This window comes from Neolamprologus multifasciatus, chromosome 12 (genome assembly GCF_963576455.1).
Source record: "Neolamprologus multifasciatus chromosome 12, fNeoMul1.2, whole genome shotgun sequence".
NCBI lineage: Eukaryota > Metazoa > Chordata > Actinopteri > Cichliformes > Cichlidae > Neolamprologus > Neolamprologus multifasciatus.
The window spans coordinates 33,950,435-33,963,669 of NC_140450.1; the positions used below are offsets into that span (position 1 = coordinate 33,950,435).

General features: G+C 40.7%; 1 protein-coding gene across 1 annotated transcript in view; it reads left to right on the forward strand.

The window, feature by feature from the left end:
* Positions 1-13,235, forward strand: part of galnt9 (polypeptide N-acetylgalactosaminyltransferase 9) — a 123,139-nt gene that overhangs the window by 78,656 nt on the left and 31,248 nt on the right. The window contains exon 6 of the mRNA XM_085179361.1: positions 328-445. Coding sequence (XP_085035487.1) covers positions 328-445 — 118 coding nt within the window. The remainder of the gene's footprint in view (positions 1-327; positions 446-13,235) is intronic.

Below are 13,235 nucleotides of genomic sequence, written 5' to 3' on the forward strand. Positions count from 1 at the left end.
TAGGTTCACTGTTGGAGGACGCTGTTTCTTTCTCTTGGCAATGTCTGCTGTAAGATTGGGCCTTATTGGAAACAGTCTTTCTATGCTATACAAAGACATGTACATGGAATATCTGCAACACACATTTATTTGCAGTAATTGAGGTTTAAAGTTTAGCTTTAAAACCCCACTTAAACCTGTCTGGGCATTTAATGTACATTAAGAAACCTTAAATAAATTTTTTTTGTTCTTGTTTGATCTTTTTAGCTGACTTTAAAAAAAAAAAAGTGGGTTTCATGCGGTTCAATTCCACTGACGCATGCTGTGTCTCTCACTCTGCCCGACCAGAACTCCAGCCATGATCGGCTGCTCTTTCGTGGTAGATCGGGAATACTTTGGTGAGATCGGTCTGCTGGATCCTGGCATGGAGGTCTACGGCGGTGAGAACATCGAGCTGGGCATGCGGGTAAGGACCACATTTTATTACCCAAGCTGCTGCTACAATGTAGACTTTGTTTTGTCTCTTTAAACTAAATGAGAAGCCGCTGTGTTAAGAGAGAGATGAAACTTCTCAGAGAAAAGCTGGGAGAAAACTTATGTTGTTAATGAGGCTTTCCTTCAAAGCTGCAGAGGTTTGTGTCTGAAGTTGTACACCGCGAAGGCCACACAAAGAAACGTAATTACAGAGCCAATATTTGAGGGAGTAATGCTTAGATGAGCAGTCGTTGTTAGAATGATTTGTGAAATCTGTATTCAGACTTTGGAACAGCTTATGATCAAGTTTCCTTATGTTTCCCAGCCGGAGGGATACAGCTTAAGAAACAAAACCCAGGGGCATCAACATAACCATGATTAAACTTTCCAAAGTTTTTTCGATGGGAGTGGAGGAGGGAAATAAAAAAAATCCCCTTAATGCAAATCTTTAGCCAACCCAAAGGCTCTAAAGCTTGTATACAGAAAATGTAAATCTCTTTGGCTGCTGCTTTGAGTTGAATTTAACGCTTGACGTGAGCGAAGGGCTTGCTGAAGAATCGGTTAGCATTTAAATTCAGAAAATGTTTCTCTCCAGCCAAGTGGAACCTTTCTGAATCGAGACGCTCTCCTCGGGCTTATTGCGATGAGAAATGCTTGAAAGATCCCACTCTTCATTTAACATCATGCCCACATACATTTCAAAATCTCGAGATTCCATCAACGACACCTCTGAAGTGTCGGCTGCTTTTGAAAGAGCACTTAAACGGAGGCTGGAGAATGTTTTCGTGTTTGCGCAGCGCTTTATTGAAGACGTTTATAGTGGCTGATTATTATTTCAGAGCCTTCGTAGAGTGGCTTTTCCTGTTTATATAAATGGCATGATTCATCGCCGTCTGCATAATGATACAATCATCTGGCCTCTTCTGTCTTTAGCTCATAGTTTTACCATTATTATGTAGTAATAACTCAGTATTTTCTATTATGTGCCAACCGCTGACAGCCTGCCCCAAGCTTACAGAGCTTTCACATTCAGCAGCCCTGCTTATATGCACCTAACAAACCATGCAGCTGTGTTAGACGATGTTCGTGGGGGAGATCAATTCACCTACAGCAGCTAAATAAACCTAGAACAACTCTATTGAACTGTGTGATATAGTTTAACAGCGAGCACTGGCTCTGATACGCACCAGCTCCTCATTGTCTCTCTTTTCTCACTGAATATTTACTCTCGCTTTTTTCATTCATAAACTGAGAAGGATAACCGTCTGTCTGCAAACAGAGCGCCATCACAAAGGCAATTACCTATCCTCCTGTTTGGCCTGTCTCTGTGTGGAAATGAAACGCACGCCACGAAAAACAGGCCATTCAGCTCACACACACAAGCCTGACTGGGTCGACAGTCAACAACTAGCTTCGTCCATTCATAATGTACAGCCTTTAATGGAATGGATCCCGGCAATCACTCCTCTTTGGCTACTGCGGCTCAGGCAGCTCATTGTAGCGCCGGTTGAAGAGCTGCCACTGGGATAGGTTTGATTGACAAGAACATGTTTAACAATTAGCCAGGGCAGCTCACAGGAGCCCGGGATCATCTGACTGCAGGAGCCTGATGAGAGGCAGGGTTCACATTCAAAGGTTATGGTATATTTATCATCTAACGGGAGTTGTTCCTTTGTGTCTACGAGGGATGCAAAGAATCTTTCGTAGGCAGAAGGGATGTGCAGGGGCTGATTAGGCTGCACGTAGCAATGTGGTGCGGTGTCACTTTTGACAGGTAGACAACAGAATCAAACCGGGGAGGAGGGGTTTCTCACCGATGCGTTTGCTCAGGAGTGAAATCATTTATAAGCTAGGACCTGTAAATGAAGAGAGACAGCAGAGGCAAATCACACCGATGAAAGATCACACAGAGTTCGTCCGCAGCCTCGTGATGTCACTCTCTCGCTTACATAATCACAACAAATAAAGGAATGCATTAAATGCGTTTTTTTAAATCTTCCAGAGGATCTTTCATTGTCCTTGTAAATAATTGCAGATGGCATGTCTGAACTTACCACAAGGCCGCTTTCGCAAACAGAGAAAAATGGTTTGGGACAGTAATGGTGAATTCTGCCAGAAGTGTCAATATGAATTTATCTTGCAATGTGTCTCCCACACCTGCTTCGCTGAGTCTTTGCTGATATAGAGCCCCAGTAGACCTGGACACTGCCTTTCATTTTTCAAATTCCTCTGTGATACTGTGACACTCACTTCGCAAATATAATACTACACAAAATCTACCAGGGGTCACTCCTCCAGCTGCCGTCCCTGCTTTTTCCACCGAAACAGGGGAAAAGGAAACCTTTTGAAATGTGGCAATTATGCTTATTCTTTCACCACATTAAAGCAAGAGGAAAATAGCATTTGTGGACTCTGTTTTCTAACAGCTCAGGTTTCATTACTTTGTGAATAATAAATATAAATAAGAAAGGTCTGTGCAGATTCTTAGTCATGCAGCTGTGAGTATTCTCAAGCACTTGAAATGAAGGCGGCTGGGCTTCTTTTTGGTTTTAGGCTATAGAAGTGTTGGACTTCCATCAATTTCTGTTTCCAGTGAGTAAATAAATGTCTGGCACTTCTGGGAATGAAAGGATTAAGGTGTTAATTTGACATAATTCAAGCACTGGGAGTGATATACAGTGGGGCAAAAAAGTATTTAGTCAGCCACCGATTGTGCAAGTTCCCCCACTTAAAATGATGACAGAGGTCAGTAATTTGCACCAGAGGTACACTTCAACTGTGAGAGACAGAATGTGAAAAAAAAATCCATGAATTCACATGGTAGGATTTGTAAAGAATTTATTCGTAAATCAGGGTGGAAAATAAGTATTTGGTCACCTCAAACAAGGAAAATCCCTGGCTCTCACAGACCTGTAACGTCTTCTGTAAGAAGCTTTTCTGTCCCCCACTCGTTACCTGTATGAATGGCACCTGTTTGACCTCATCATCTGTATAAAAGACACCTGTCCACAGCCTCAACCAGTCAGACTCCAAACTCCGCCATGGCCAAGACCAAAGAGCTTTCGAAGGACACCAGGAAAAGAATTGTAGACCTGCACCAGACTGGGAAGAGTGAATCTACAATAGGCAAGCAGCTTGGTGTGAAAAAATCAACTGTGGGAGCAATCATCAGAAAATGGAAGACATACAAGACCACTGATAATCTCCCTCGATCTGGGGCTCCACGCAAGATCTCATCCCGTGGGGTCAAAATGATCATGAGAACGGTGAGCAAAGATCCCAGAACCACACGGGGGGACCTGGTGAATGACCTGCAGAGAGCTGGGACCAAAGTAACAAAGGTCACCATCAGTAACACACTACAACGGCAGGGAATCAAATCCCGCAGTGCCAGACGTGTTCCGCTGCTGAAGCCAGTGCATGTCCAGGCCCGTCTGAAGTTTGCCAGAGAGCACATGGATGATACAGCAGAGGATTGGGAGAATGTCATGTGGTCAGATGAAACCAAAGTAGAACTTTTTGGTATAAACTCAACTCGTCGTGTTTGGAGGAAGAAGAATACTGAGTTGCATCCCAAGAACACCATACCTACTGTGAAGCATGGGGGTGGAAACATCATGCTATGGGGCTGTTTTTCTGCCAAGGGGACAGGACGACTGATCCGTGTTAAGGACAGAATGAATGGGGCCAAGTATCGTGAGATTTTGAGCCAAAACCTCTTCCATCAGTGAGAACTTTGAAGATGAAACGAGGCTGGGTCTTCCAACATGACAATGATCCAAAACACACCGCCCGGGCAACAAAGGAGTGGCTCCGTAAGAAGCATTTGAAAGTCCTGGAGTGGCCTAGCCAGTCTCCAGACCTCAACCCCATAGAAAATCTGTGGCGGGAGTTGAAAGTCCGTGTTGCTCGGCGACAGCCCCAAAACATCACTGCTCTTGAGAAGATCTGCATGGAGGAATGGGCCAAAATACCAGCTACTGTGTGTGCAAACCTGGTAAAGACCTATAGTAAACGTTTGACCTCTGTTATTGCCAACAAAGGTTATGTTACAAAGTATTGAGTTGTATTTTTGTTATTGACCAAATACTTATTTTCCACCCTGATTTACGAATAAATTCTTTACAAATCCTACCATGTGAATTCATGGATTTTTTTTTTCACATTCTGTCTCTCACAGTTGAAGTGTACCTCTGGTGCAAATTACTGACCTCTGTCATCATTTTAAGTGGGGGAACTTGCACAATCGGTGGCTGACTAAATACTTTTTTGCCCCACTGTATAAACATGTTGTGCCCTATAAGTTTATGAAGCTGGGAAAGTCAGCAGACTCTGCAGGCAGATCTATAGTTTGTGTTAGCTTCATGCAGCTGCTCGCAGCTCGTTTTTGCTGCCTGTGTACTCTGTGTTCACACAGTGCTAAATACATTTAGTAAAAGACTTGTGCCATGCTAAACTAAAACTGCTACATTCAGTCATGCCCTTCCCTTCACATCCTAATCTAACAAAGTCAGTTTGGCATACCATTTTATGACTTCCAGAAATTTAATTCGTAAACATTTTTGCCCGCCAAACTATGATGGCAGCCATGTTTCTGCCAGAAAAAGTCTAGAGTCTAGATGGGTTTACCCACACAATATGCCCACGAGCTTACGTTGCCACCAGGAAGCCATCCAAGCTGCTTCATGAAATCTGTCTCATTTTCATAACAGTCTAATCAATCAGTCCAAGAACCTTGTGAAGTGTGATCTCATGGGGTGGCCTGCTTGTCTTGATGACATTTATTAAACTCACTAGGAACTCCTTTCAGGAGTAATGAACCAAAAAATAATCTTTTTTTTTCGTCTTTGAAGCCCCATCTCTATACCCACCTGGGCTCGGCCTCAAGGCATCTGCTCATAATCTCTCTGTAGTGAGGAGAATTGAGCTAATTAAAGTGTAGCAGTACCAGCAGCTAGACAGGAATGGGACATAATTACACTTCACTGGGTTCTTTCTGTATCCCGAGCAGAGTTATTATGGTGGGATCAAAGTATAGCATGTAACAGTCCAGTATATGTATTATATTGGTTTTAGATCAGTGCATTTTTTAATCCCATGCATTTAAAATGTGACACTACATAACAGGTTAGACCTGTTGCCCGGTTTGTTGTAATAACTGTCAAATTTAGATAAGCACTTGATGGACGTTTGAACATGAAGTTTGAAGGTAGCCGTACCAAATGCTGATTTCTAGCTCATTAGAATTGTAGGATTTTGCCTCGAGCACTATATTTTCATACATGTTTGCACATTTCAATAAATCTCTATTTACCATTTTCCCAACAAAATATATAGAAAAAAGGGGGTTGCTCAAGACAGTTGCACACTACTGAAGTCCTAAACTCCGGTCCCTTTCACATATTAGGCTAACAAACTAACCTTGATGACATCACACCTCATGTTTAAACTTCCATCAAAGTTTTGATGGAAGTTTAAACGCGGTGATTAGCAGGGTTTTAATAGTTTTGCAATTTTCATTAGTTTTTATTTGTATTTACTTTTGACTTCAGATTTTCAATTTTATATCAGTTTTAATTCGTTTTTACCAATTGTTTGCTAGTTTAGTTTAGTTTTTATTTTTTTGAAAATCCTTAGTTTCAGTTTAGTTTTGATTAGTTTCAGTTATAGTTTTAGTTGTGTTTGCAATAATTAAGTGTAACAAAATCCCAGTTTCATCATATCAGTCATTCTGCTCATCCTTGGGTATGTTGCTATTCCAGCTACCATACTGCACCCTGGACAGGTCGCCTGTCTGTCGCAGGGCTAACACGCAGAGACAGACAACTCACATTCCCACCTATGGGTTCTTTAAATAAATAAATAAAGGCAGATGAACAACCATTGATACCAGGCAACTATAAAATGTATATCTTGGCCCCAATGAGACTATTAACTCTCGCAGCACCGGGTGTTCGTAATTTTGGTTCAAGTGAATTGATAAACTTTTTGAAGGTAATTGACTCACACAGTTGTGTAAATATCCCCGTCCTGTTGTCTCGGGATGCATCACGCTGCCTTGCCTGGGGTTAGCTTCTGTTTTCTGGGGATGAGGGTTGAGTGTGCTCCCTTACCTTCTCAAGGTAAGCTAGGTTAGCCTTCTTGTGTGAGCTTTTCAAGTGCACTTTAAGGTTTGTGGGATTTTTTTCCCTTTAGAAATGTCCCTCATAATTTGTCTTTTCCCTACACTGTTTCCACTACAAGACACTTGCTTTATCCAAAACACAGTCATATTCAAAGTAATCCCAAATTGGACTCTGGCGCTTTCTTCCGACTTTTCCTGACATGATTCTGCGCGTGGACGGAGCAGCAACACAGACGACTCGACTAACGTGCTGCCACCTGCTGGCATAATGAGGCACAGCAAGAAAAAAATCTGTAAACTAAACTTCATTTTCACCCTTGACTATTGTATGACACACACACATCAACGAAAACTAAACACATTTTTGCTATAAATTCAGTTAATTTTAGTTAGTTTTGTGAACACTCATTGTAGTTTTAGTTAGTTTTCCTTTTTTTGTTTTTATTTTTATTTCCGTTAACGAAAATGTTTTTTCACTTCTAGTTTTCGTTATTTCGTTAGTTTTCGTTAACGATAATAACCTTGGTGATTAGCACCGTTGCCCCACAGCCCGAGGCATTCCTGAGTTTGATTCCTGTGTGGAGTTTGCATGTTCTCCCCGTGTTTGTGTCTGTTCTCTCCGGGTACTCTGGTTTCCTTTCACAGTCCAAAGACATGCAGTTAGTGGGGTTAGGCTAACTGGTCATTCTAAATTGCCCATAGGTGTGAGTGCAACTGGTTGTCGTCTCTATGTGTTAGACTGACAACTAATGGATGGATAGCTTCTAACTAAAACCTGACACAGTAACTGTGCAATCATACAGCATTTTAAAATAGTTAGCTAGCTAGCATTAGCATAGCTAGCATTTAGATGAAGCAGCGCTAGTTTCAGTGCAAGAAACAGCGTCCATGTCAGCTGCAGGTTGCTTACTAACACCTGCACCTGTTCTGAGGCTGTCAAACAAGCTGAGCTCAGAAAAGTAGATAGATGGATAGAATTTTATTTCGAACATGCAAATATAACTGAAATAACAAGAGAAAAAACAAAAACAAAACTTAGAAAACATCAAGTTTTCATGTATGTATGTACGTCTACAGAATGTGTGTGCTCAAAAAGGAGTAGGATGAAGTTTACACTTTTCCTGTTCCTAATCCCTTATTTCAAATTTCATTACTTACAAATCCATATTCAGAATTCACTATTCACAAGTGTCACTAAAAGTCACTTTCAGCATTATGAACCTGCATAGCTGCAAATTTTAAGCACTGTGCATTGTTATTACAAACTCAAATGTCTGAAATACAATATTTCTCAAGTAAAACCTTTAGACAGATAATGTACTTTTGTCTTTCACTTAGAGCTGGGCGATAGAATGATAACGATATGTATTGCGAAATAATTTTTTCTCGATAGGAAAATTAAACTATTGCGATAGGCCTCACCGCTCTTGTCCTCTTAAAAAAAAAAAAAAAAGAACAGCCAATCCAAATTAAGTAGTGCAGAGCTGAACCAATCACAGCCGCAGCATCACGTCACGTGACTTGTTACGTACAGCACAAGTGCCGCACATGTGTATTTGTTTGGGAAGCAGCCAGCCGCCGTGCCGCCCGGGTAATGGAGGAAATGAGTGTGCCGACTAGAGAAAAATCAACCGTGCGTGACGAAGGTTACCAAAGAGAAAACAGATGATGGTTCCAATGCCGGAGAGATTGTCGAACAGAAGAGCCACAGAAGTTCTGTAGTGTGACGGTATTTCGGCTATTTCAAGTCTGACAAAAACAGAGTAGCCACTGTAAATTGTGCCGAAAGCAAGTCTGGAAATCCAATAAAGCGGTGCATGCTCAGTCTCTGACTGGAAGCGCTAATTCGTCATTCGGCTTTTGTCAGACTAAAGTAACTGTTAAAACTGTTTGAAAAGCTCAGCTATACAACAAGGAGAGATTGAGAATTTCCTTTTAGTTCTCAGTTTATTTGATATTGACAAAAGTTAGTCAATTTTGTCTGATCTTCTGTAAAACAAACTAAGATTTATTTTTAGAATTAACATTTTGTTTCTAAGTGGAATTGACAATTTAGTAGTTTCGTTTGTTCTATTTTGAAACTTAAACACTTTAGCGGCTGCCTTTTGTGTAGTTTGCAATATTTGCCTTTATTTATCTGAAAAAGTCTCATGTTCCTTAAGTACATCTACCCTGTTGAACTTATTATGGGAAATAAATATTTAAATGAAAACAAGCTGCTGATTATTTCACATTTTACTTGTGAGCAACGGCACATTTAAATCTTACAAATATAGTTATTTGGCTTATATCGTGATATATATTACGATATATATCACGATATATATCACGATATATATCGTTATCGCCTGAAATGAAAAAAACATATCGTGATATGAAAAAATCTTATATCGCCCAGCTCTACTTTCACTATTTGCTAATAATTGATTTCTGTAACACAACTCACTGTTTTAAAATTTGTTATTCATTACAAGGTGACAGTGGCATCCACCTCTAAGTTGTAGCTGGTTAATAAATCTACAGATGGATCCTTTAGGCTTATCCCATCGTTTTGCTTCCACAGAAGCATATTAAACAGTGCATGTGTAATACATTCATATTTTGAGCAACAACTCTGATTATCAGACAATAAACCCAGCAGCTCAGCTAGTGCTTTGCATCTTATGCCACCCACCACTTTTTTCCAGATGGTGGCTTTGTTTAATGAAAGCAAACAGAAAAGAAAAAAAAAAAACCAAAAACGAAGAAAATATAAATTCAAGATGAACCAGTAAGCATTACTTCAGGTGGCACTATAACAGGTGCAGCCTCGTAGCAGTTGGTGGATGCAGTCAGATGTTGCTTTCAGTTTATTGTGAGAACATCTGCCCCACTGATACAAATATGAAGCCCAGACAATTTAACGCAGTCGATCAACCTCACAAGCCATCTGGATTTGAAGATACAAATGGATTCAAAGGAAGGCGAAAGCCTCCGGATGTGTTTGTTTGTAAAGGATATGATGACTGTACACATGGATTCTCATCAGTTGATTTTTCCATCTAACAATACGTTGTGTTTCACATGTGAGAGAATATTTGTATTAAATAGTTTCTTTCCCTTCGAGGGCAGAAATTCTCATGCTACATTTTGTTTCCTGCCCTGAAAGTTATCATCATACTGTCTATATAATTATTATTAATGAAGACAGGTCTGTTAGAGTCATCCGGTTGCTGTGTGTCGACTTTCTCAAAGAATCTAATAATGCGATGTTAATAAAGAGCTTCATCCGGCATCTGTACCAGGATTACAATACTAAATGTTAATCACATTTGTGGTTTCGGTGACCTATCATGGGCAGCTCTGAGAAACCCACAGCAAGCTACCTTTTACATAAAGCCCCCCTCTCTGGCTTTTAACACATGTCACACTAGGAATTATCTTCATTTAGCATTCAGGGATATTCAGATCACACACAGGATATATCTTCACTATTCCCGTGACCGACTCAGACTCCTCCTCCAGGCTGCAGCCCTCCGCAGCGGAAAGCAGTCACCTTGAGAAAGGACAGAAATGTTGTTATGAGCCGTAGCCATCTGTGGACACCAGCCATTCTGGCAGCTTCCAAATCAACATCATGCTCATGTCCATCAAACGGCAAATGACAGTGGGCGCTCACCATATGTGAGCCCTTTCCAACAAAGTGAGTCATTCCAAAGATGAGGACAAATCTAACGCCTCCGAGGGATTCTCATGTTACACTTTTGCAAATAGGAGATAAATGTGGGGAATTACTGGACAAATGCCATAATGAGGAATGCTGTATTGGACAAAGCATCGCATAGTGTCCAATATGGTTGTCCCATATGGTGGTGCGTTTTCACACCGAATTTGCGGCGATGTTTATGCTGAATTCTTTTTTAACAGTTTAAGATCTTGTTTTCTTCCACTGTCTCTTGTCTCTTCAGTGACCATTGTTGACTAAGGCATCCTTTACTATAACCGTGCGTTGTTTTATCACCTTGTCAAAGGCGTGATTCATTCTCTCGCCACAACATGTGAGAAACTATCTACTTCCATCGATAAAACCAACGTGAAAGCAACAGTACCATTGGATATTGATCAAGCATTTGTCTTTTTTAAATCCTGCATTATTTAGGGGCTGAATCAATCTGTTGGGGCTTAATGGACTCAGGTTTACTTACTTCATGGTTCATTACTGTATGTTCCAGCCCGAGTCCATCTATGGGAGAAAAGACAAATGAGAATAGATGCAGCAGTAAAAGTTACAAGACCCAGATCGAGGATTGTTTCAGAGGAACTACCCCAGCTATTGCGGACTTATTGCGACCATATGGCAAAGCAGAGAGCTTCTGCGTATGCTTTTTTGTGCTGACGTTATAATACGTGATTTGGATTTATGCATCGACGTGTTTGGTGCAGGCATAATTTAAGATTTATATGGCCTTCTTGTCTCCTCGTGTCTTATAGATCCAGACTGTGTCCATAATTTACACCACAATAGAGTGTATGTTTGAGAAACATATGTTATGTTTGGCATTTAACGATGACATCGAGCATACTCCTCTGCTTCAAGTGGCTTTGGAAAAATTACTTGGCTTCCTGGGCATGAGCGTACCTCAGAGAGTTGCCACTTTGGCGTTCAGAGCCAGAGGGATAAGTAATTAGACAGGCCCTGTCAGCTTACTTATTATCCCTGTGAATCATAAACTTCATTAAAAACCTCCTTCAGTAGTGACTGCAGATACCCCCACCCTAATTTGAACACATTCTGACAAGGTAATTAAGATTATTTCACAAGATTTGTGCATTTCGCATCCTCCCACCGTCGAAGACAATCGAATTATATAGAGAGGTATCCAAATGCTCTCTCCGTGGACAGCATCATCACCAGAAAACAACAACAGCAACACTTGACAGGCAGATTGGCTCATCCCATTCATTATCTCAGCATTAGTTGATCTGTTCACGTAATTGCTTGTGTTAGATGTCTAAGACTCTTGCTGAAAACTTGAAAAGATCTGACAAGGCCAAAGCATTTGACGAGCACTTGCGCACACTGATTTGGCTGCAGCGGCAAATCAGCCGGCATATCAAAGAGGAAGGGCAGCAACTGGGTGGAATTAGCTTTTGACAGGCGTAGTTAAAAGGGCCTACGCGTCTGTCTGTCTCTCCATCAACAGCCTACATTTTATGAATGCGCAAGTACCAGCGATGGCACTGTCACCTCACAGCAAAAAAAAGTTCTTGCTGATGGGCTGTGGACTCTGCGTGTATTTTCTCTAAATGACATGCATGTTAGACTGATTGGTGATTAAAAACTGGGAGTTGTCTGGTGACAAGCTGCTCACCCATCCTCTCTGACCCTAGTCGGGCAGTTTATCACACTAATAGAGATTTTTAAAAAAGAACAGCAAATACTTATTAATGTAGAGGTTCCTATGAGTGCCTGAAAATAAATCAAAGTATAAAGTTGACATGTATGTGCTGCACTACTTTGTGACTGTGAGCTTCTTGAACGACCAAAATATACTGTGATAAATATACTTCATGTTAAGTGGATTTTTCTGACCTACAGTATTTCCAGTTGTTTCGTGCTAAATGACGCTAAGAGCTGCTGTGGATACTTCATAAATATGACACTAGTCATATGGCCAGTGACAGATCTAAAAGATTTTACATGGGAGAGCAAAATGGGGGCGAGAAGTCTAGGCAGGGTGGCACATACCTCTTCAGTGAAGTATGTGAAAATCCCCTATATCTAAATGGAGTCAACAAAATATCAACAAAAACACTTTCAAACTATTTATTGTATCATTATCTCTTCTAAGAAAACAAAGACGTTTTTTAGGTATAAAGTTCCCGGCTCTACAGCAGGGGGGCAGTTGCCCCCCTTGCCCCCCTGTAGATCCGGCCCTGCTTATGGCTTAAATTAGGTATTGATTTTCTCATGTAATCCTCTGCAAGTAATTAAGTGAAACTTTCTGTGAGTCTCCTATTAATTAACCTGAATTACTTTTAAAAAACTAATACAGATGAAAGTTCACTCCAGTTGCAACACATCAGTAAGAACATTCAATAATGGCTCGAGGGTGTGGCTTCACGCCAGGTAAGGCAGAGGGAATCAATATAGGTATACTTTGCTTGGTGCTCAGATTTCAGACTTCAAGTATCCGCTGCTCAAGGAAAAAACTTATTACACATTGTTCACTGCTATTTTGAATACTTGTCAACCTTTTAAATAAATGTAATTTTGTAAAAATGGGAATTTATCATTTTTGCTAATTAGCCACAGCTGCAGTCGGTCCCAGAGAGCTGTCAAAGTTACACATGCTGCTTCGCTGATGGAGTTTGATATGTTATGAATAACTTTAACACATTTAACTCTTCAAATGTGGATGTGAAATTGAAGCATCCTGCTTTATCCAGTGAGATCATTTTAAATTACAATTCATGAGAGAAATGTTGGACTAGTGTGAAGAGAGCAAAGCATGTCGTGCTGTGGTGAGTGCTATGTTCCCTGCTAGATTTCTGTTATCTGAGGATAACAGGGTGTTGGTACTTGAAACTGCTTTCTGGTCTGGAAATTAGCATTGGTTTGAATTAACACCAGAGCTATAGACGAATGAGTGACAAATTAAAGGAAAATCCACCCATT